This window comes from Rhea americana, unplaced genomic scaffold (assembly GCF_003343005.1).
Source record: "Rhea americana isolate MKP2758 unplaced genomic scaffold, rheAme1 scaffold_122, whole genome shotgun sequence".
NCBI lineage: Eukaryota > Metazoa > Chordata > Aves > Rheiformes > Rheidae > Rhea > Rhea americana.
This window is the reverse complement of record NW_028185284.1, coordinates 2,714,863-2,738,160: the sequence shown is the minus strand read 5'-3', so window position 1 is coordinate 2,738,160 and position 23,298 is coordinate 2,714,863. Positions and strand designations below refer to the sequence as shown.

The window sequence follows — 23,298 nt, the reverse complement described above, 5'->3', positions numbered from 1 at the left end:
CGCCGTCGGGGCGCGCCGGCCCTCGGGCTGCCGCGGGGCTCCGGCTCGGAGCCCCCTCCCGGGGCGCCGGGCTCAGCACCCGGTGCAAGCGAGCTCCCCCGGGAGGCGGCTGCGGAGCCGGGCTGCAGCAACGCCGGGGGGCGGCGAGGGCACCCCGGGGCCGCACTGGCTTCCCCCTGCCTCGGCCCCGGGCTGCGGAGGCCAAAGGAGAAGCGAGGAAGAGACAAAATATACCTGTTCCGACACAGAAACAAGTCAAGCCAAGAGAGCTCATGGGCTCGGCCCAAACCGTTTGACACCTCAGAAATGTGAATGTTGCATTCGCTTTGTTGTCTTCATTTTCTTTCCTGAGGTCCGCAACTGAAAAGCAGCAGGGCTGCATGAGCAGGAGGGCAGGGCACCTGGTTCATTAATGGCACCTAAGACGCTCGCATAACCCACGACCCCCGGGGCTGAGTCTTTGGGGGAACGGCAGGGATTTTGAGATGCCCAGTTGAGTCGTGGCTCTTGACAGCAACTGCTGCAAGTTTCCCCCTCGGGGAAGACGGAGCCTGTCGATCCCTCCAGCAGCCAGAGAGGACGCAAGGGCTGGGGAGGCGGCGGTGTGCCTGGCGGGGCCAAGCAAGCCCCATGGCAGTGCACATCCCCCAGGGAAACCCCTTCCACCCCATGCTCCCAGGGGAATTTCCCAGCTCTACACACTGGGAGAYAGTTTCTTGCCTGGCTTAAAGCATTTCTCCAGCTGGCCTTGGGGCTGGGGGCTACTTCCTCAGCCCCTTGACCTGCTCCATACCCCTTCTGCACAGTGTGAAGGTGGCAAAGGGGAGGGGAGCATGGACACCCCACCACACACTCACCCCTTCTGCCTCCCCCTGACCTGCAGGACATTTGCAGGGACAGTGGTGGGTCCTGGGGCAGGACTGCTTCTTAAATCAATATTCCTCATGCGCTGTGCTCTGCAAGCCAACGCTCCTTAACCATAGAGAGGTGTCTGCGAGAATCTCACTCAGGCAAGTGCCACCTCACAGACATACTCACACACACACACACACACACACACACACACACACACACACACACGGCAGCATCAGCTTGGCCCAAATCAGCAGCCTTTTCCCATCCCGAATGCAGGCTCCCATCATCTGTCTGCATTTTCATGACATCTCCTTCCTCTGGCCCTAATCCCGGGAGGAAGCTGTGGCTGAGATGCTTGAAAGGGGTTTGTTCCTTGTTGCTACACAGCAGCCCTGACAGCGAGGAAGATGAGCTGCTTCCCAGGACTCTGGGAGCTGACCCGTCGCTGGCACGGCTTCAGGAGAGGTGGCCCTGCAGCCTGCTGCAGTGCTTAGGCGGAGACCCCGGCTCTGAGCACCCAAAGAGACCCGGACCCCCTGCGCAGACCCCAGCTCTGCACCCAGGGCTGCGCAAAGCCCATCCCGGTGTTTTGTTCCTCCTGAACTGACTCCCTTGACCAGCCTCCTTGGTAGCACTGGGCTGCATTTCTGGGGCTGAATTTCCCAGCTGCTCTGCATTCCCCAAAGCTGGCCCCTACCCGTGTAACGCCTGCATGCTGTCGACCCTCTTCCCTCCCTCCCAAACTCCCTCCCGCTCCTTGATCAGTGGAGCAGAGCCCCTCTCTGAGGACAGCTGTGCTGCCAGGCAGTGTCCCCTGCCAAAGGACACAGTGTCCCCGCAGACCTGTCTGTCTTCCTAACCTGCCCTTTGCTCCTGCTGCAGGAGCAGGCTGAGGGATCTTGTTTCCTTGCTTTTGCAAAGTCACTTGCCCAAGGCGAATCCTTCACGATCTGCAGGATAAATAGACTCCCCCTGGTCTTTGTGTCCAGCTGCAGCAACATCGGGTCGCTTTATAGCTGGGGTCGTGCCCTTGGCAGAGCAACTAGCCTGCAGGAAGGTGCTGTCTGCGCCAGCCTGCGCTCGGCATGGAAGGGACTCAAGCGAGTGCAGGGCTGGGGCTCTGAAGACCCTGGTTCAGGCCCAGATCCACGTTCTGTCCTGCGGGTACCTCAGCTCCTGCTCTCCTGTGGAGCTACTTGCTGCGAGCGCCACATGCCCACCGCGGTGCAGCTCCTGCACCTAGACCCCCTGCGCGGGGCTGCTGGCTGCAGCTGACCCCTCTGCAGGGGCCCTGCTTGCGGACGCATCCCCCTTGCTGGGCTGCCGATGCCCTGCAAAGGCTGCGCGAGGCTCGAGGGGGACGAGGGCAGGGCAGAGGGACAGGCTCTGGGCCAAGCCCCCCTTCCTGCACGTCGGGAGCGGGGTGCTGCCGCGTTGGCAGCRGTGGGGTGGAGGAAGCCCCTTTGGGATGCCACCGGATCCGGGCCAGTGTATGCAACCTGCCCGCTGAGCGGCTGCAGCCTGGGCAGCCAGGGRCAGCCCCAGCACGGGCAGCAGTTCAGGACCGCAGAGAGGCAAAGGAGAGGTGAAATGACACCGCTACGAAAGGGGCCCGGATTAAGACGCGGGACGTGATCCCGCAGGCCTCGGAGTGCTCTGCACGGGGTGGTGTGGGCCGCTGAGAGCAACAGCTGCCTGGGAAAGGCCCAGGGTGCCTCTGAATATGGATGAGGAGCAGGGAGAAAAATAAAAAACAAACTTTTCTTTATCAAGGGAGGCCTGGTCCTGCCGTCTGCCACCGGGATCTGGGCCAAACTGCTTGATAGAGAGAGAGACCATCTGGATTGTCTGATGGGCTCTGGGTTTGGTTAAAATGAAGCAGAAGCTTTTTTTTGCAGGAGAGGAGTTTCCATGGGAAGATCTGGGGAAGGATTCCAGGGTACGCGCCAGACCTGTCGTGCTAAGAGATGCGAAGCAGCTACAAAGCTTCAAACAAAATTGCTGCCAGTTTTAAGCCAAGCCCCYCCAGGGCAGCATTCGGGCATTTCCACCCAGCCCAGGACGGGCTGCAGCTGGCCGCCGGGCGCAGCACCGGCCAGCCAGGGCCGGCTCCTGTGCCTGCACCGCGTCCTCGCCCTGGGTCTCCCAGCGCACGGTAAATGGCAGGAGCTTAGCTGCGCACGTGCACGGGGCCGCAGGGCCCAGCCGGAGCCGAGCCGAGAGCAGAGCGGCCGTGACGTCCAGCTCCTCAGCGTGCCCCAGAGGCCGCGCGGGGAGAGGGCCGCCGGGCTGCCCCTCCGCCAGCCGGGGCCACGTCTGTCATGCCTGGCCGCCTCGGCTCATGCTGGGTGGCCCGGACGCCTTTTGTCCGGCTGGACACGCTTGGCTTTGGAGGACAAGGCACTGYGCGGGAGCGGGCCGGCGCGGCGGCCCCACCAGGGCACCTGTTGGGCTTGTTCAGCCCTTGATGGGTCTATTAGGGAGTCGCGCGTGTGGCCGGGGCRTTGGGAGCACAGTAAATCTCGCCCRGTTAGCGGCGGCAGCAGGCAGGGTGCGCTGAGCAGCAGCATTTTCCCGCCCCTCTCTGAGGACCAGCACCACATCTTTGGCAAACACTGCCATCAAGTATCACCCCACGACCGTCGCCATCATCTGCCCCAAAGGCTGCCAGCACTGCTCCACAAACACTGCAGGTATCACCCCGTGAGCACTGCCAGCATCACCCTGCACCAGCATCTCCCAGGGGTCCCACCGAGCCCCGGGGGCAGCCCCACTGCCCGGGGACCTTGCCACTGGGGCRGACGGAAGAGCCTCGTGCTCAGGTCACCCTGGGGAGCATGGGAGACACCGAGCAGGCAGATGTGGCCCCAGCCTCACGCAGCAGACAGCAGCAGAGCAGCGTGAGCCCAGCCTGCCCCATGCCCTGCGTTAACCCTGCGTGCTGCAGAGCAGCCCGAGGCGGACGATCCTGCTTTGTGGCACGGCTGAATGGAGGGGATGAGCCCCACTCCCMAAACCAGCTCTAGCCCACGAGGAAAAGATTTGCTCCAAGCAGCCCATACACAGATGGAGAGACACTGTTCCCAGCACGGCTGGACACAGCAACCGCCTGGGAGCTCTGCGACACAGCATGAGCTGGTTTGAATAAACCACACGCGAGGAGGTGCTTGCGAAGCGTCTCGCACATGGAAACGCTATTGTTCGTGCGGCGTGGGAGCAGGATTCGGGGGTCCCCAGATGTAGSGATTGTTCCACATCTGCGCCGTGCGCACACGCGCTCTTCCCCRCTCGCTCTGCCTGCAGCCATTCATTAACCCTCCTCAATGAAGACGCATTGGAGGAATAATTTACTGTTTAATAGACTAACTTTCCATTTGCTGCTGCCAAGCACATCCAACATATTTCTCCATGGTGCCATAAACYGCAGCTCCTCTGCTGTAAAGCCCTGCCTCTCAGTAGGAGCAGGTGGGTTTGCAGGGTGCAGCAGATGACCTTGGCCACCGGCGTAAGCGGAGGCATCGGCCTTTGTTTTTGGAAGAACAGAGCTTGTTCCCACCAATACCTTTTGCCTTATTACAATCCCCCTTTACACTGACACGTGTGAGCAGGGAAAACCAGGTAACCTGAGAGATAAGAAGCGCCTCAGCTTGACAGATGAGAGAGGCAGAGCCTCTGTCCTGATTTCGTTAATGAAGATGCCTTGGGTGCAGACGAGCTTGTCTGTGCTCCGTATTTATGGCTAGCTGGCGGCTGGTCCCATGCTGGGATATAATCAATAAACCATGTGCCTGTTTGGGCTCATTGGGCCTCCGCAGCCGTAAGCTGCGTTTCTGCATCTWGCCCGTCCCAGTTTGTTGTGAGCATGTTTCGCCGTGTCCCTCCCCCAGGCCTTGCAGAGTTACAAGCCGCAGCTATTGGAGGCTGGAAGAAAGACAGAGCCTGCAAGCCATAGGACAGGGGAGCTGGCAGCAGCCCCACTTGGCCTCGGTCACCGGGTTCCTGCGCTGTAGAGGCAGCACTTCCAGGGTGCAGGTGCTGCAGGARGGACCAGCAGCTCCAGCTACACAAGCCTGACTAACAAGTTACCAGGGTCTGGCTCCAGAGAACAGCAAGAGGATGCCAGYGCCCCAAAATGACTTGGCAAGCAGGAGAGGGATTTAGCCTTACTCTTGGGGCAGCTCCACTCAGCCCCAGACATGTACCCAGCCTGGAGGACCACGCTAGGGGCTACCCACAGAGCTGACTTTGTCCTTTACAAAAGGGGCATCTCTCCAGTCCCAGCCTCTACCTCTTCTCTGCATCCATGAGCCTGAACACTGCTCCCCTCACACACACACTTCTCTTCACTCTCTATGCTGTTTGCTTTATTCGTAGCCCCAGCTTTCTCTTTGCCCATCCCCCAGACGGGGTCAAGGAGGAACCACCAGGCCCCTCCATCACAGCAGGGGCCAAGCCTGTCCCCAGGCCACCGGCTTTCCGAGGCTGCTGGAGGGTCTGGCAGCTGGGCAGGCAGGGGGTCCGGCCCGTGGCGCGGCACAGCGTGTGCTGCCAGCCCCCTCTTGTGCTGCTGCAGCAGAACGGCCTTAGCAAGGCACAATGGAGCCAGATGCTTTTGTGCAAGATGCAGTGGGGGGCCGAGGCCCTGCTTCCCGCCCGGGCAGGAGGGAGGGCAGGCAGCCAGGCCAGGAGCTTTCTAAGAGGAAGGGCCAGAAGAAACAAACCTTAGGTCAGCCTCAGGCCAATGCAGACACATACACATACCCACTTACATACACATAAGCACCCACGACAAACGGGTCAAGCTTCTTTTTGATCCACATCCATCCTAATTCCCAGGCCCAAGCTGTGGTGAAACAAGAGCTTCATAGGGAAGCAGGGCTGATGAAGGGCAACCCAGCAGTCTGGTGCAARGGGAGGCAGGCTAAGATCACACAAGCCACCCCCCAGAGGGGATGGGCTGTGGATTTGTAAGTCCCTCCCACCAGCAAAGCAGGAGAGGCTGGTTTAACCCGGGACAGGGGCAGTGCTGGCTGTACTGGGAGTGGAGAGGGAGTACCGYTGGCAAGCCGCAGGCCCTGGGACTTTGCAGCCAGTGACCAGGAAAGGAAAGCTCTGAACCCCCTGACTTCAGTCCCTAGACTGGGCCAAAATCGGCACCTCAGAGGCTGGTGCTGGGAAGCATCTGAACCTCACACTGTGATCTATAGCTGGGGACAGCAATTCCGTGCACCAAGTTACAGGAGTCTGGGAACAACCCCATGGCATACCTCGTGCACGGGCCCTTCCCTAGCAACGACAATGGGCTGGAAGCAGGACGGGGCCTGGGAGCTGGTGCCAGCAGAGATCCCACAGGCAGTCCGTGGCCCACAAGAGGAGGACAGGGTCAGTACGAGACCCAGCACGGAGATCTTGGCATCTGGGGGCCTGCACAGTTTATAGCCTTCAGCACTAGCGGGACAAGCAAACAGAACTAAACATGGTAATTTATTCACTCCATGCAAAAATATTAGTTAATCCAAGCCAATAAGATTGTAAAGCTTGATAACCGGTCTGGCTGGTGCTAACATCTATTGCTAACCCTGCTCATGTTTCTGTCTATAGTGTTGCCCTAGGCAATAAGATACAGCAGCAGCATGACAGCTCCAAGCCACATTTGATAATTTAAAAGACAAAAAAGWTCCTGTTTCAACTCCAAACCAGGGCAGAGTAGTTTAAAATCAAAACCATTTACAAAAATTGATTTAGATGGTAGTGACATCTGCAGAACTTATTTGCAAGTCAGTGCTGTGCAATTTGAGATAAAACTGTATAACAGAATGAATGGTGAACACTTCTTGTTTGCTTTGCAATGCCTCTGCTGTGCAGGAATACTAACAGGTCAACCAAGCATAATGAAAACTAAGATTCTCCTTCACCCAGTGTTAAGTTCCACTGACTTCAGAACTGCTACATTTTTACTTACAGCCAACCATAGGTGCTCAGGTTGTGGCTTCAGGGGCTAAAAATTATTCATTTTTAAAATTATGTAAGCAGTATAAAGCCTGTCACTTTGAATCATGATTATCAGGGAGACAATATTGGATTTGCAGTATTCAAAATAGCTACTGTGAATGTTTGCATTCCTTTTGTTCAGCAGTTTCAAGAACYGAAGCATCTCTCTGGTCTCCTATGCCCACTTTTAAGTGCATAATGGTCCCATCCCCTCCTGCCCCATGAGCTCCGGGGAGAAAAGGCGCATCAGTCCCACGATATCCARCTTCTGCCTCTGGAGGAGAACCCAGCCTGCTTGAAGCTGAGCCCACAGGAAGGTTTCAAACGTACCATGCAGCTTGCTTCTCCTGCTTGTTTTTAACTCACACAGTAAGGATGCTAATGAGCGTCTGAGGCATAGCAGGCAAGCCGAGGGCATTTCAAATGTGGAAGAACTTCACAGAGAAATAATCTGCATAAAATCTGAGACGCCATTATTAGGAAGAAGGAAACGAAAATGCAAGCAGAAACCATCCTCCCTCAGCAGCCAAGATTAGCAAGAAAAGAATGGTTCTAAAGAGAAAAAATGTATTCATTTGATCCATTATTTATATAAAGTGCTCTTTGTAAATCCAGGTTTCCCTTCACCCTGATGACAGCGGGTAGAAAAGAAAAAGAAAGAGGTCCAACTTTATACCTCCAGTGCGCGAGGAAAGCCCGTCTGTGCATCCTGTGTTGCACTAAGACCCCTGGAAGGAGGGAGCACAAATGCCATGTAGGAGGACAGTGCTGTCCCTGCAGGCACACAGCAGCTCACCAAACACTTCTGCACTCCAAGGATTGCAGTACAGGGTTTCTGAGCAGACGCTCTCTCCCTTTTGAAAGCGGATGCACTGCCAAGTCCTCACTGTCCCAATGAAACTGCTTAAGCCATGGAGCAAAAACACTAAAAATAAAAGCATTTAATAAGGGGATTTCACATAAACATATGGAAAGGCATCAGCCTGAAACAGTAGATACATAGCATACATAAATAAGGAAAAAGATTAAAAATATTTCAGAAATCCTAGACTCTGGGAACAGTTAGTTGCAGSTCAGGAAGGAAGTATCCTTGTGAGGCACTGTGCCGGGCAGAGCAACAAGGCACATCCAGGCACAGCTTCAATCCCCCTCGCCTATGAGAGGGTGTGAACACACTGGGCTGYGACATCCAGGGATCGCAGAGGCCAAGTTCCTGTTAGTCCGCTGAGCCTCGGCTCAGAGTACCTTGGGTTAAAGCCCAGGGCACTGACCTCAAGACCTTCAATTCTGAAGCCTCGGGCTGCCCTGTCTGGAGACTGCACCCACGCTGCTTTTGGCAGAGAAGGCATCTGAGACATGGAGAATGTCAGCCAGATGCCCCAGAGATGATAACTTCTTTAGAGCTAAGTAAACCTCAGCTGTGCCAGAAATCAGGCACAGCTCTTGAGCTAGATCTGCCACCAARGGGGACACAGTTGTTTGGCCACTGGAGGGAAAAGTTACTTTTCTCTCATCTGTAAAGGAACAGTATATTTAGTCTTAGGAATGAGATAACCTTGCCAAGCAAACATCCATACAGAGATATAGATATGTCTGAGTATGCTGGGGGGAGAGAAAGGGGCAGGGGGCTAGACAAACCCATGCTTCACCCAACAGCCACCCTCGATGCAGGCAAAAACAGAGGTAGCAGAACCAGGCCTAGTTCTCTGTGCAATGCCACTCTGCATTAGACCTTCAGCTCTGCCTCATCTCTGTTCAGAGGCAGAGCCAAGATCYCCAAGTCTCCATTAACATGAGAAACTGCAGGGGCAGTGGTAGAAGTGTGATCAGCAAAACACAGCCTGCCCTTCAAAGAAGAGCACACAGACAGTTTCAGCCTCTGGAGGGAATAATTACAGACACATTCAAAAAGCACATACTGCTAACACAGCAACAGCCTCTGCCCTTCCTCACAGCATCCTCATCTGCCTGGTCCCTGCAGAACCAGTGCTCTCCCTTCGCTGTGACAGAGGCTCCCAACATCAACTCCCACACCTACAGTTCCAATATCCCTACATTTTCAAGGCAGCTCTTCCATTTCAGGGTCAGACTGGGAAAAGACTGCCCCACATAAAGAACCTGGAACATCCCTTTGGATAGAACAGCAGAAGGCATATAGCTTTGTAGCTCCTAAAAATCACAGTACCAAAAAAAAAAAAAAAAAAAAAAAACCAAACCAACCAACCAAACAAAAAAACCCAATAATAGTAATACACAGATTCCAGCTAAGCCATGCAGGGCTCCGAAGCCCTGTTTTGACAGCTCTGGTTAGTTGGACTGAACTCCCTGCTCAAATCCTGACCTCACACCTCCTGCCACCAGTTGTCCCAGAAAGCTATCAAGAAAGAGCTCCAACTCCTGTCGGCTGCTGGTTCTTAAAGATTAGAAGACAATTATAATTGGATTTCAGAGATTATTTGCTTCGCTGAGAAGGGCTGAGAAGTGTTTAGACGGTTCCTCAGCTGATTAAATCTTTATTTCACAGTAGTGACCCCATGTGTTTCCTGTCCTGGAGTGCTTGCAGACAGCTACTGGGGGAGACTGGCTTATTGGAGCACTTCAGCTTAACAAGGCAGCTGACACTGGCCAGCTGCAACAGGGGTTTATTTCGTATCTAGATGCTTTCATCCCATTTCTATAGCTCACAGCAAAGAACTGAATCCAGCTCCAGTCCTTTCTCCCAGTTTAGTTACTAATCAGCCACTTGCCAGACAGGGCATCCAGATATCTTGAGCTAAAGCCTTTGGCACCACTTGCAGATCACAAATAGCTGGAGCTTTCCTTCACCTCTTATGATGCTATAGCTGTTTTTATGCCGCACATGGACTCTGCCTGCCCTAGACATCTCAGCTTCCAAAGGCTGGGCTGCCCTTCTGCCTCAAGACAGCCTTTGCCAGCCTCCTGCCTCCAAGGAACAAGTCCTGCTCAGCTTAGCCTCCCTTGAAGAATGCTAAGCAGAGACACTCCTTGCTCCCCAGGCAAAGCCAGTGGCAGCRCCATATGACAGGCACATGGAAGTGGTGAGCAGAAGCTGCTTACARCTCACATTGAAAARGRGTAATGAGYTTATTGGGGAAGCTGCTTTCCCCAGACCCCATTTGAGACGATGGCACCCTCAGCCCCTTCTCTTCTCTCTAGCYCACCCCATGCTATGTACCAGTTGTGCGCTTCAGGGACAGTAGGTAAAAAGGACTCCATAGGAAGCAGAGAACTGGTCCCTGAAGGCACAGGGAGCATAGCCCCAAAGGAGGCCTGGAGATAAGATTAGCTGCCAGGATGCACATGAAGGTTGGAGTACCTCATTTGCACTGCTAACAGAAGGGGAAGCAAAAACAAGCCAACTTGTTAATAGCTCAGAAAAAAAAAAAGGGGGGCAAAAAAACTGCCCAGCACACTGCAAAGAGCTGGGAGTACAAACAGGGCCCTATAATGCACAAGGCTCTTCTCGTAAGCGAGCTCTCCAGCTCTTTCCAGAGCCAGCAGGTCAGACATGCTGCACAGGTTGTGGTTATACAGTGGTTTGCCCCATAGTGGAATGACATGTTTGTATACAGATAGAAACAAGTCCCTGCAGTCCTTGCAAAGGTCCAGTTTCAAAAGCGCTGGCATGTTGAAGGCTGCCGTGAGCCTGTAGCACTCCCYTCTCAGTGCAGCATGTATTATTCACAGCTTGTGAGGCTGGGCATTCCCCACCCATGCATTGGTGAGAGGCAGTTCACAGGGACGATGACTCCTTGGAAAGCAGGCGGGCTCGCACACGTCTACAGGAGTCCTGGAGCAGAAGATTAGAGAGATTGAATGCTTGACACAGAACRCCACATAGGAATAGAAGATAGGCTGTCCTCCCCCTACAGGGGCTCCCACTGCAGTCTTTCCATACCTTTTACCAAAGCAGAGTACGAGACATGAGACAGCRATCAGACAAGAACAATTACTGCAGTTGGCCTTAGGCTGTACTAACTTCTTATCTCACTGCCAACCTGACAGGCTGTTAGCACCAGCCCCAACAGGCTAGCTGCCCTCCTTCCCGTGGCACGCAGCCTGCCAACTCACAGAAGGGCTGTACACGCCTGCTTGGGTGAATCCCTTCAAGGTCTGGCTTCCAGAGCATCTATCGCTCACAGCTCGGCATGGAACAAATTGTTATAGCCATAGGACCACGGTTGCCACAAAGCCTGAGACAGCGCCTTGCTTGCAGCGACACTGTCGCCGCAAGTCTCTCTCTGTACTTGAGAGCTGAGAGCCCAACAGGACAGGTTCCCCTCAGGAAGAACTGCACATACGAGCATCTCACCTCTTTCCGGCCCTCTAAAATTTTCAGCTTTGCTTGGGACACATGAGCTGGAGAGCCACATTTCTGTAACTGGAAAAAGAGAGGAGAATAGGATCAGAGTGTTGAGGAATGAAATGATATCCACAGCCTTCCCTGGGAGCAGGCTCTCCTAGCAGAGAGCAGTTCCCAGACAAATCTACACRCGGCCTTCCTAGCACAGAGGACAGCCCTACCACAGGCAGCAGACTGCAGAGTATAGGCACTGCCCAAGCCTTAAACTGCTGATTCACTTAGAGGCAGCAGCTGTCACCCCAGAGACTAGACCATGCCTGCCCCATGTGTGCAGGCCACTCGGTAAGCCAGCCAATTGGAGGTATGTGTGTGTTGTGTGGCTCTTGAAGGATGGGAGGGGGACAGACCTGATTCAGAGTCACTGCAGTGCTGTACAGCCACRGCTGCACTGCTTGGGCCTGAAGACTGAGCTGGGAACAAGAGCGACCTCAGCAGCGATGGCCAGCCCTGGTCTTGACTGACCCACAGAACAAAGTCTAGAGACTAACATGAACCTAAACCTTCAGTTCAGTCCCGGAACAGATTGAGAGCGAAGAYCTCCATATACAACTCATGGAGAGGGATGAAAGTGAGGGAAAGGGGCACAGCCAACACCYGAGGGGAGATGCAGGAATAAACGAGAGGGACAAGAGTGAGGGCCGAAGGCTGCCACCCCTGCTCCCAGTGCTGCCTTCACTATTAGCCCTGCACTGTCTTCCCACAGTAGCTTCCTAAGGCCTTATCTGATCATGCAGAAGAAACTCTAAAACCTTGATTGGAGCAGAGAACAGCAAGCAGCCCCCAAGAATAGCTCAAATGAGYGCTCAAGTTGCACTTAAATGCCCCCTTCATGCACTCCCTCATTGGCAGCTTCAGCAGGGCTGGGAGAAGCTCTTACCAGATGGATGTTCTCTTTGCTAGCTTGCTCAGGCTCTGGCGTGACATCCCTGTTCTTCCTCTCGATGATAACTGGTGTTCCCAAAACCTTCCGCTGCATAAGGAGGAGAGAGCTGTTGGCTAGTGCTCAGAGTGCAAAACAGAAAAGGAAAAGAAGTAGGATGTGTTTCTGGTAAACAGGTGGATGCTGAGAAAGAAAACAGGAAGCCAGGCTGGGACAAAGACTGCAAAAGAGAACCACCTGAAATACCATTCCACGAGGCTTAGCCTGCATGGTCCTAAAGGATTCAGGTGACACTAGGCCTGGCCAGGAGCCCAGACTGTCAAAAGCAGGTACATGCTGCTGTAGAGCAGCCTCCAGCATGCTAGCACTTGTGCTAACAGCCACCTAGACTAAGTGACCTGCTCCCTGTCAGTCTTCATCTCATCCTGAGAAGCAACGATGCCTTTGCAAAGATGCACAGATCATACAGCAGTGTGTCTCATAGATAATTACATTTTATACTAGCAAGGCTTATTCTTGCTGTGCTCCTTTTCCCATCCCCAGTGGATCTGTGTTCTTTACCAGACAGTACTTTGAATAGTCCYTACTGTCAAGTACCTTACACAAGCCAGGGCAAGAAAGAAGCACRGAGTGCCATCAGAAACTCGCAGCAGAGAGCGTAGGTCAGAGGCTGCCTTTACCTTAATGAGACCGCTGAAGGAGCGTGAGCGGGTGCGTCTTTGTGCTGGGGGTGTACGTACATCAGAACCAGGAGTGAGAGCTGWAGGATGCTTATTAAACTAGGAGAAAACATGAGAGCAGCATGTTAGCATAGCTATTAGCTTATCAGCTTCTTGTTGCTGTGCACAGCCCTGTCTGTTGCCCTCTGGTCAGACATTGCTTAGTATTTCCTACCCCCTCAAAATGGAGGGGCAGCTGAAAGCTGCAGGAAGAAGCAAGCAAAGGAAGGACACTTCTCCTAGCCAGGGTTACAGGAAGCTTGAGTGCGAGGCTGCTTTGTGCTGGCTACCTGGTCAGCCAAGACCAGTAGCTACCATAGTAGAAAGGGGTTTGAGCAGGAACTAAGGGTTGGCAGACAGAATAGGCATTGGTTGTGCCCAGGCTCCCTTAAGCAGTAGGTTTTCTGGAATTGCTCACTAGACTAAGTGCAGACCAATCTGTCCCACACTATGCAGGCAAGACGAGACAGGATTTTTCTCTTCCTGAGGTAGCAAGCTCAATATGGCCATGATCAGGACTGGGGGACTTCCGGCTGCCAAATCCTTTGCTTGGGAGACAGAGAGCTCAGAGCAGCAACGGCCTCCACTATCAGCCACATTCAGCACAGGCTTCCTCCTCCCCTTCCTTCATGCAGCTCTACCTCTTGCAAGGCCCAAAGCTCACCCTCCCCAGAACTGAAAGCAGCCCTCCAGCAGGCCTGCCTTTAGTGCTATGCCCCTAAAGATATCTTTTCTCCCCACACTACCTGCCGAATGAGCTTCTTCTTCTTTGCAGAGTCAGGCATATTGTGGACATGGCGGAAGAGCTCCTTCAGTGCCTCCTCTGTGCGCTGCTGGGTCTCCTCCTGATGGCAAGGGTCCAATCGGCTTCGCTTCTGAGACTTGAGAGGCTGCAGCTCCTTGGAGCTGGGAGAGGTCAGCAGGTCCAGGTCATCCTGGGAAAGTGGAGAGAGCAGTTGCTTGCCATGCTTTAATCCAAATGAGCTACCCATCTGAGCCACACTGGAAACTGTCTCGTGAGCTGCCTCACCCCAGCGAGCATTCAGGGCTGAGTTTTCCCTACCCCTCTGCAGCAGCACTGCACCAGCAGGCYCTGTGCCAGGCAGAGGTGACAGCAACACAAAGGTGACCCCATTGCTTCTTCCCTCCCTCCTGGATGCCAGCTGCAGAAGCTCTAACAGGCTTGCGACGGGTTACTGCAGCTTGTTCCAAAGCATCTTCCCTCTTCTGCAGCTATATGGGGCAGAAAAGCGTTTGCTGGAAAGACACAGACAAATCTTATCCCAGCAGCACCAGGTAGCCTTTATTCCAGTCCCTCTTTGCAAGCAGCTTAGCCAAGGCAGTGGATGTGTCTGTCTGGAAGGCACAGCCCCACAAAGTAGCAGGTGCTGCATGTGATAGGCACAGCAAGCAGGTTTGCTGCTAGAGAGGGGCTGGTAGCTTTCCTGGTGTTTTTGATTAACAGATGCTTCAACTCTGCCCAATTTCCTTAATGCAGTTGCCTAAACTACCAYGTAATATGGTTTCCTCCCTCCTGCTCTCTGACACATCCTCCTACATGATTTGGTTTGTTTGCAGCTTCTTTCACTCACAAAGATCCCTTTGCAGGAGCATAGCCTCTGCCCTTTCCTGGAGGGCAGGCACTGCATTTGCTGGCCTTACCTTTGATGCATGGGCTCTGGATCCAAGATAGTGGAGCCTGGCACATTCCCGGATGTAAGCTGGGGCCTGGGCAGAGGAGAGATGAGGCCATGAACATAGGGGAAATATCACACACGTTTAATGTSCTTGACTTTGGGGAAAGATGCAGCCTCTCCAAGAGCTGCTCCTCACAAGCCATTTCTGAGACTCAGCTGTCGAGAGCAGACCAAGCAGTGATGTTTCATGTCCCCAGTGCAATTTCTGCTCAGTTTGACACACATAATCAACAAAAGGGGAACAGAATTACAACAGGTTCCACACAAAAGCTTTTTCCAAGCAATTCTCCCAGCTCTGGCCAAACAGGTACCTGATAAAGAGGTCAGAAGGGGCACTTTCTATGGGAAGACTATGTAGACAGCAGAAGCCCACAGAACAGGACAAGGAAGGTCCTGGGAAGCCAAGAGACTATCTGTTCTGGAAACACTTCCCTGGAGGGACCTGCAGAAAGCCCCACTCTAACTATGCTACCACAACACCCCACACTGAGCTAGACCAAGAGGCTCAGAACTGCACACTCTGCCCATAACAGCACTGGGTTGACTGCCACACGGAGAAGTGTTCACAACAAAGTGATCTCCTGCATTAGGGATCCAGGTGCCAGCAGCTTTCATCCCTTCAATTTCCTTATTCCACCAGAATCCCAAAGTTTCCCAACAAGAGCCCCCACCAATAACTGCCCCAGGAAAACCAGTTTCCCTTATGGAAAGCAGGTTTTGGGTGTCCAGTAGAGGGTGGTATTACACTGCACCATGCCTCTGACCTTGMCAAGGCAGAAAAGCCACCTCCATGGCTGTCTTCATTCCCCTGGGCTGTTTGCCCAGCCAAGACTTCTTCTCTAGTCACTAAAGAAACAGTTGTACAAATCCTCCTTCTCCTGCCACAGAAGAGAGTGCCCAGGATATACCCCTGACATCTGAGACCTGTCTGGACAAGGGGTATTCAGTCTCCTGCAGAAGGGGCAGGAAGATCAGGACCTCAAAGCACACTTACTTTGAAGAGTTTCTGTGAGTGTTTGATCATGAAGGTCACTCCGTTGTTTAGCTTTGTGATATTCTCCTGCAGGTCATTTGCTGTCACCTGGCAAAGGGACACAGACCAAGGAGCAGCTGTTAGAAGGAAAGGAGGAAGGGTCTCTGTTGCCTACGTTGTTTCTGGGACATGGACGCATTCAGTGACTCAGTGGGAGCTCAGCTCTGAGGAGATGGGCAGGCAAGGCTCACAGCATGCTGACTAGCAAGTTCACATAGCCAAAGCTGCTCCGAGAAGAGCTGGCCTAACACCCTGGCCACCCAGACAGCTCTAAGGCAAAAGAGTTTACCAGTAGCCCAAGAAACCTTGCAGAGTGAGGTCTGCAAGGTTTGCCTAGAGCAGCCATTCTTAAAAGAAGCAGGACTGTGCTGTGCTTTAAATCTTGCTAGTAAAGAGGAAGTATCAGTGACAAATGAGACTTAGGGCAGGTTTGGGCTGAACACCATGACCCTGAGTCCAGCCAGGCAGCTCTACTTCACTATTGCAGTCTCCAGCTCTCACATCACTCATCCTTCCCATCCCAGTGCTCCCCTATAGCTGCCAAGCCTCTCCTTTCTACCTTGTGACATCCCACCAGCAGATACTGAGGCATTGCTCACATTTCTGGGCCACAGGATATGAGGTGCAAACATGAGAGCAAGATTGTGGGCAGACATCTTGTTCTTGTCCTGCTTCTTTGCTGTCTGGTAGAGCAAATCCAGCAGCAGTTTGAGTAGGCTGCGGTTAGGTGCAGGAAGGATCAAGAACAGCAGCTGAAGGGCTTCGATTTGGCGCTCTTTGTCCGGAGTGCTAGTTTTATTCCCCTTCTCATCAAACAGCATCAAATCTGCCAAAGCACAGAGCAGAAGGTGAAGGACACACATTGCCTTCCCTAACAGCAGGTCCATTGCAGCCTGTTACCCTCTCCTCTTCACCCAGCCAGTTCTCTTCCAAACTCCTGCTTAGCTCTTGGCCCTGCAGTTCCCTTCCCCTTGCTTCCAAGCCCCTCAAATTCATCCATGGTATTCCTCCCACAGAATAACACAGTTGCTAATAGTTTTTATGGGTTCCAGACAGAGTAAGTTCWCACAAGACAGTTCATTAAGGGCTACCAAGTACATTGAAACTGCACCTGGCTCAAGAAACCTCCAGACTTAAAACAGCTGGAGACTCAGATTACCCAACGATCGATCTACTGTACTTCCCTAGGCATCTGCTTATGCTGCTGGAGGGCAAGATTGGGCTAGAGAGACCCAGTGTGATTTCTTAGGATTTCCACCTCTAATCTTTCTACCGTAAGGGTCATCTTACCCTGATTTTAGGAAATGAACTTCAGAATCTCCTCCAGCTTACCCTGTGGCTCTGCAGCATTACCAGCTCTCTAGGAGGTTGGCTTTCTTCCCTCTGCTCATAGCTGTCTCTCGTTGCTCACTCACCTGCAATTTTGAGGTGGGCGTGAAAATGCTTGTGTGTCAGCAGAGGCTCTGGTAATTCGCCCAAGAACATCTTCAGCAAGGTGGCCACATCATTGGAATGAAACTCCCCAGAGTCAAGGTCAATATCTGTACCACTATTCAGAGCATCCTTCAGGATCTGTTGCCTGATGCTGTTGCCTGGCACCCGAAACAAGCCTTCTGCTCGTAGATCTGCTCAGCAGAGGGGAGGAAAAAGGACCCTGGTTATTCAAAGGCCGATTTCCTTCCTCTTACTAAAGCAGTTCTCCCAGCTTTCTAGAACTCAACAGCAAACCTAAGTGAGCAGGATTCAGAGCCATGACTTCAGGCTGGGTCACACCAGCAGAAAGTTCAACAGAAACAAGGAGAAAGAGATGAACTCATCTGCTAGGCAATCCTGAGGAACAGTTGCCTAGTCCTGCCCCAAACTCCCTTGCCTCTCAGCCTACACCAGAGACCTGAGGTGGCCCAAACAGATAGGAAGGCAATAAGACAGTCACTTACGTTTATGCAGGTATTCAATTAGCTGGGAAACCTGTGCAATGCCTTCTTCTGTCAGCGGTGAGCCAAATACCACCCCTTTCTCTGCAGAACAGAGGATAACATGTTCAGGCAGCTCAGAGCCCAATAGCCCCAGAGAAGAGTATTCCCCAAAGAACAGAATCTCAGTAAGCAGACTAACGCACAAAAATGCTAAGGATAAAAGGTCAAAAGGACTCCTAATAGACGTTATCTCACAAGCACTCCCAAATAAGTCACTTCATCTTCCAGTGCTGTATTTGCAAGGGCTTCATCATCTTGCTTCTTACCTCAGCTTAATTACAGTTTTTATCAGCTAAAGCAAACCAACACCTAGCTCCCAAAAAGGAACATCAGAACAGATGTTTCATTTTTAAAGGGCATATCTGCAAGCATGGATCCTACGGAAACAGCAGTTAAAGTGGGAAAAGCAGATGTGGCAGCCTGGATTTCTCAGGTGCCTGCCTCACAGGGGCTTTACATAGCTAGAAGTGAGGCCTGCATTAGTCCTCACTGTGGCCTGACATGCAGGGAGGCAGAAGAAAGAGCTGCAGCTACAAGACATGGGAGAAGGGAATAAGCACCAGCAAGGAAGGCAGACATGGTCTGGCTGACTCATGTCAGTCTCCTTTTCAGAGATGAATAAATAGCAGTGAATCTCAGTCAGTATATTCAGCCTGAATAGCAGTCAGCTGCCCTGTACTGAGTACAGTAAAGCATGAAGTATCTTCTGATACTGAAGAAGGAAAAACTAGAAGGGACAGTAGGGAAGCAATGAACTGGGCCCTTCTCTGTAAGGAATACCAACAGCTCCTCTCACTCCTGGAGTTTCCTTTTATCTCTGCTAACAAAAATCAGGCATGAGTTACCAGTTCCAGAGCTCCAGTCAGTAATACAAGTTCCAGGCCCCAAAAAGAGAGAAGCAATTGAGCTGAAAGGAAGGAGATCTCTATATGGAAAGAATCATTAGATTAGAAGTCCATTTAAACTGAAAAGCACTTGTTGAACCACTGTAGAAAACTGTTTCTGTCCAGAAAGGGACTTGCCAGGTAAGAAAGTAGGTATCAAGCAGGTTAATATTTTCTAATAAATGGGGTCTTGAGAGTGATTGACTTCTTTCATCAGATATACACAGYCAGTACACTATGTCTCAAAAGGCTGAAGCAACTCCCATGACCTCAGCAGCAGCAACCAGAGCCAGAGGTACCACTTCTCTCCTGAGAAGAATGTAGGCTTTGACCACAGCTAGAAACAAAATGCTAGATACTGTGCATGCTGACTGGGACTGAGAACTGGAACCAGGCATATAGTTGGTTCCTCCTGTCTTTGTACTTAGGCTTCAAAGAGCCATCAGATTAAAAAAAAAAAAAAAGAAAAAAAAAATAGATCTCCGCTCCTCATCACCAGGCTTGCAGGAGCACAGGCCACTTCTGAARTCAAGCTGGGCATTTGCACCAGCTTTCAGGGCTGAAAGTTTTCCTCTTACTGTTGCAGCTGATAGCCAAGTGATCCAAACAGTGCATTAGCTGGCCTGATAAAAGTTATCATCTCCCTCATAGGCTTTGTCTTGCTTTTTTTCTCCTCATAGAACATGGTGATTTTACAAGYTTTTCGTCTGTTGTACTACAGATCTTACTGTTCTGAGGTATGGATAATCACAGCATGTGAGAAAGACCAGGTTAACCCCGTGCACTTCTCAAGCAGCCTTCCTATGCGACTAGATTTCCGAAATATGTGGTAAGCCATGAAGAACTCCAACCTCCTGTTAGATCAAGAGCTTTCTGATCCCTCTCTGATAAAGCACATGGAAAAGGTCTTCAGCCTTGCAGAATGAAAGAGGACAATGAGACCTCTTGATCCTCATGTAAGATTGAAAGGCTTGAACATGAAATGAAAGAATGGTTAGTAAAAGATTCTTGTCCTTGAAGAAAACTAAATTCATTAGACATTCATCAGATGGAATCCATAGCGGCCAGGGAGAGGAAAACATATCTTCTGGAGACGTGCAAGGTCTGATGAATATGATTTACTTTTAAAGTCAGAAGTTGGTATCTGAATAAGAATTTGATTCTCAAAGAAACTTGAAAGAAGTGTCTGGAGAATGGATGCTGAGTTATAAAGGTTTCGATGTTATTGTACAATTGCTTCAGAAACTAAGAAGCAGCATGATTCTGAATTTCCTGATGCTCAAAGTAGTCAGAAGTATTTGCAGTTTGATCAGCTCTGAGCTCTACAGTCCTTGGCCTCTGGCTTTGAAGAAATAAAACCTGTTATAGAGTAGCTAGAACAAACATCAAGAGAAACAAAGAATAGCTCTAAGATGAAACATATTACATGAAGTTGATTTTCTCTGTAGGCACAAACTTGTTCTCAGAGTCTGGAGTTCACAGACAGTGCCTGTCAATGAAAGGAGACGCTGCCATTGCAGCCTGGGAGTGCAGCCAGTTGACTTGGAAACATCTGTTTACTGTAGCTTTAGTGCAGACACATGGTCATGGAAGCAGTCTGTATTGGGTAAAGTAGAGCTCCTGGTGGAAGAGGGACTAGCAGGAGACATCAGTTCTGACAGCTGGCAAGAACAGTGCTCCAGCAGAGTATGGCTAATTAAAAAAAAAAAAAAAGTCAGAGAAGACTGACAAGTCCCTGCTAGACAATTTCAAGAAGAACAGGGAAGTTTCCATGAACACTAAGGTGTTCACTAAAGTGTTGCACTCACACAGAGGTGAGTGCAACACAGGACCAAGCACAGTGTAACTGCAGTTTGGGAGAAGAGTGTAAAGACCTGTTATTATAGAGCAGCAAGGAAAATCATGGTGATACTGAGTAATTCTCACCAAAGGACGCTGAAGTATTTGATTTGCAGTACTTGATTATCCCCTGCAGTGCTGTTCAGTCCAGCCTGGCTGTTCACTTGCCTGGCAGGGCAAGTGTGTCTACTAGGAATCCCACCAGGTAAGCCAGGAGCAGAGGGCAGATGCCAGTACCAGAGTTCAGTCTSAGCAGTGGAGCTCAGAGATTATCCTTATAGATGCATAAGTCTGGTAGGAAAAGGAACACTTAGAGAAATGATACAAAGATTGAAAGCAAAAGAACTCAGACATACTGGTAATTCTCTTCTCAGAGGTGTTCACAGTACCAGAATTTCTCAAAGGAAATAGGAGATTCATTTGAAGTATTCAATCCCAACTATCAACATTTGAAGACAACTACCCACAGCTTCTCTGCCAAAAAACAGGCAATCTAGCTAGGAAACCATGGCTGAAGGAGGGATGTGAGAGGCATCCAGAAAGARTCAGTTTCTGTCCAGAAAAGTGAAAGGGTTTAACCATCCCCTTGAGAGTGGGCAGAGGTATAAGCAGGCACACACATCTGGAAAATCCTTTAAGATATAATTAAATTGAATTGTAACTGCCAGCTGCTGGTGAGGAGAGGATGYGAAGACACGCGCTCAAAGGCAAACTTTAGACTTCTGAGAAGGGTGCTGGGGCTAGTATTTCATGATTACAACAGCCAAACATTAAAGAAAAGGTAAGAATAGTCAGGAGAAGAAAACTCCAGGTGAGTGTTGGAAGCTATGCTTGCCTCAACAGAAGAAAGAAACAAGTGACTCCCTAGGATCAAATCTGGGCTTGGGCAGAGACAGCTTTGTCACTGACTCACTGGCACTGGGATGGCAGAAGCTTACCTGTTCCACAAATTTCTAAGCTGCACAGACACGACCTTCAAGAAAGCTGGGATAACAACTGAAGGAGACAGAAGGCACTGAGTAAAGTCAGTGGCCTGGAAAACAYGGACATTACTGCTGTTCACAGAAGTTGACATTCTCAGCCTTTACTGATACTCTATCRTTAATGAGGAAAGCCAATGAGAAGCATGAACTACCACAGACAAAAATAAGCATGCTGAGTAAAGAGTCAAGGACACCTTGGCATGCATTGGAAGAACCTGCAGTTTGATCTGGAACACCCCTCCAGCTCGGTCCCATCCACAGAGTCAGATCAGGAAGAGTCAGGGCCAAAGCTACATTTCTGTGGTTTGTGTTGCACTGAGCACAATGAGCAGCCAACTGACTGCGGCCAACTCAAACAAACCCTCAGAATAAAGAYACTCTAGAAGCAGCAAGGCATTTCCTGGCTGAATTTCCTGGCCTCTGTTTTGTTGTTTCCCAAAGCTGACATCCCCAGAGATTACAAACCTACAGTATTAAGCATTTGAGAGAAGCTTGAAAAAATAGGCTTGCACTGAAAGTTCTCTAAACTACCTGTAACAGATGACAGTCAGCCCARCTCTAAAGGTAGGTGCTAGGCACCATGCCACACTCACCTTTGCGTTTCAGAGACATCAGGGAACGCAAAAATCCAGAGGCTATGCCATTTCCCCCAGGCAGCTTTGGGTCYTCCTCGCCCATCAGCTGGGCCAGTTCTGCCCCAGGCAAGTCAATGAGCCTGGTGATGTTGCTGACCACGAGCTCTGTGAACACCTCCGGTTTTTCATGGCGCAGCTTCTCCACAAAGAAATCGGGATTGAAGATGATCGGCTGGCTGCGGAGGGAGGAGTCATTGCAAATGACAAAATTGCAGATGGCATCACTGGAAAAAAAGGAAAGAAAAAAAATCTCTTCATTGCTTTGCTGTTACGGCCAGCTGGTCTGCCCTGAAGGAGACATCTGTCAACAAAGGGGCTACAAGACTATACCCAWGGTACATCTTTGGTGAGTGTTCAGTACAGCATAGTTTAATTTCCCTTTGGAGCAAAAACATTTTTCGCCTCTTTGCATAACACAGCCCAAAACTAGCACTCTGTAGTGTAATGATAGCATTTTCAACAACACATGAGAGCACCCAAGTGAAGAAACTCTCACTGCATCCACTTTCTCACAGCTCAGGCAGCTACAATATCTAATATTTTATATTAACTCATCACTCTCAGTCTTTAAGTTCAGTCCCCTTTTCTTCTCAGAAATTTATTCCCAGTGGCCTTAAAGTTTAAATCCCAACCTAAATGTATTCAAAGCCAGCTCATACTCATCACCTCCTGTAGCCATTCCATCATCACTACCTTCCTAGCAACAAATACAAAGCTCTCACGCCGTGGGACTTTGTTTCTAAGCTCGTAAACATGTGACACTGACTCTCAGTTCTGCTAAGGAAGAGGTCAGGTGCTCCCAGGTGGCAAGCGAACAACTGCTCAGATACTRCTCTCTGCCAGCTAAAATGACTGTCCAACTATTTACTCTGAGTCTGAAGTGGGCATCAACTCATCAGTATTAGCATGAGCCACTCGAGACTAATCTGAGGAACTCTTAATAACCTTTCTCCTAATAGATCTCTTTTTGGCTCATCCAGTTCTTGACTCTTGTTCAGGCTATCCTTTATCCTACCTCCCAGTTCTCTACTGCTGTCTAATTTCTCCAGTTTGATAACTTCTCAYGTGGTATGGGAAATGGGATGTATTAGAGATACTGTTTTACTGATGGTCATCCATAATAGGTACATAGCTTTACTGGAAGTTAGGTAAGCTACATTTCCCATGTCTAAAATCAAAACAGTTATCAGATCTCAGGTTAAGCGGCACTCTTAAATGCTCATGTTGAACCTTATCCAACTACCTATAGGCCTTTCATTACTATCTTCTCACCACTGTCTCAAGGACTTGCACATTTCTGAAGTCAGGCCTACCAGTCTACAGTTGCCTAGCTTGCTTCTCCTGTTCCCCTTTTACTTAAATGTGAAGATCACAACCATTCTACAGTCACAAACTATTGCTCAGATGTGATACTCTGCTATA

The 23,298-nt window shown here is 50.8% G+C and overlaps 2 protein-coding genes across 2 annotated transcripts in view; both read right to left on the bottom strand.

Moving 5' to 3' along the window:
* SLIT1 (slit guidance ligand 1) overlaps nucleotides 1-1,856 on the bottom strand; it is a 36,451-nt gene extending 34,595 nt beyond the window's left edge. The window contains exon 1 of the mRNA XM_085325696.1: nucleotides 1,785-1,856. Within this exon, the coding sequence (XP_085181822.1) occupies nucleotides 1,785-1,856 (72 nt within the window). The remainder of the gene's footprint in view (nucleotides 1-1,784) is intronic.
* A 5,906-nt stretch (nucleotides 1,857-7,762) lies between these two features.
* ARHGAP19 (Rho GTPase activating protein 19) lies at nucleotides 7,763-22,217 on the bottom strand. The gene is made up of 12 exons (XM_085325695.1): nucleotides 22,207-22,217; nucleotides 21,835-22,100; nucleotides 17,497-17,577; nucleotides 16,975-17,184; nucleotides 16,159-16,385; nucleotides 15,521-15,607; nucleotides 14,492-14,557; nucleotides 13,576-13,764; nucleotides 12,791-12,889; nucleotides 12,108-12,200; nucleotides 11,180-11,248; nucleotides 7,763-10,657 (listed from the first exon to the last, which is right to left on the bottom strand). Exons 1-12 carry the CDS (start codon nucleotides 22,215-22,217, stop codon nucleotides 10,601-10,603), a joined length of 1,455 nt encoding a protein of 484 aa, XP_085181821.1. The 3' UTR covers nucleotides 7,763-10,600.
* Nucleotides 22,218-23,298: the final 1,081 nt, after the last annotated feature.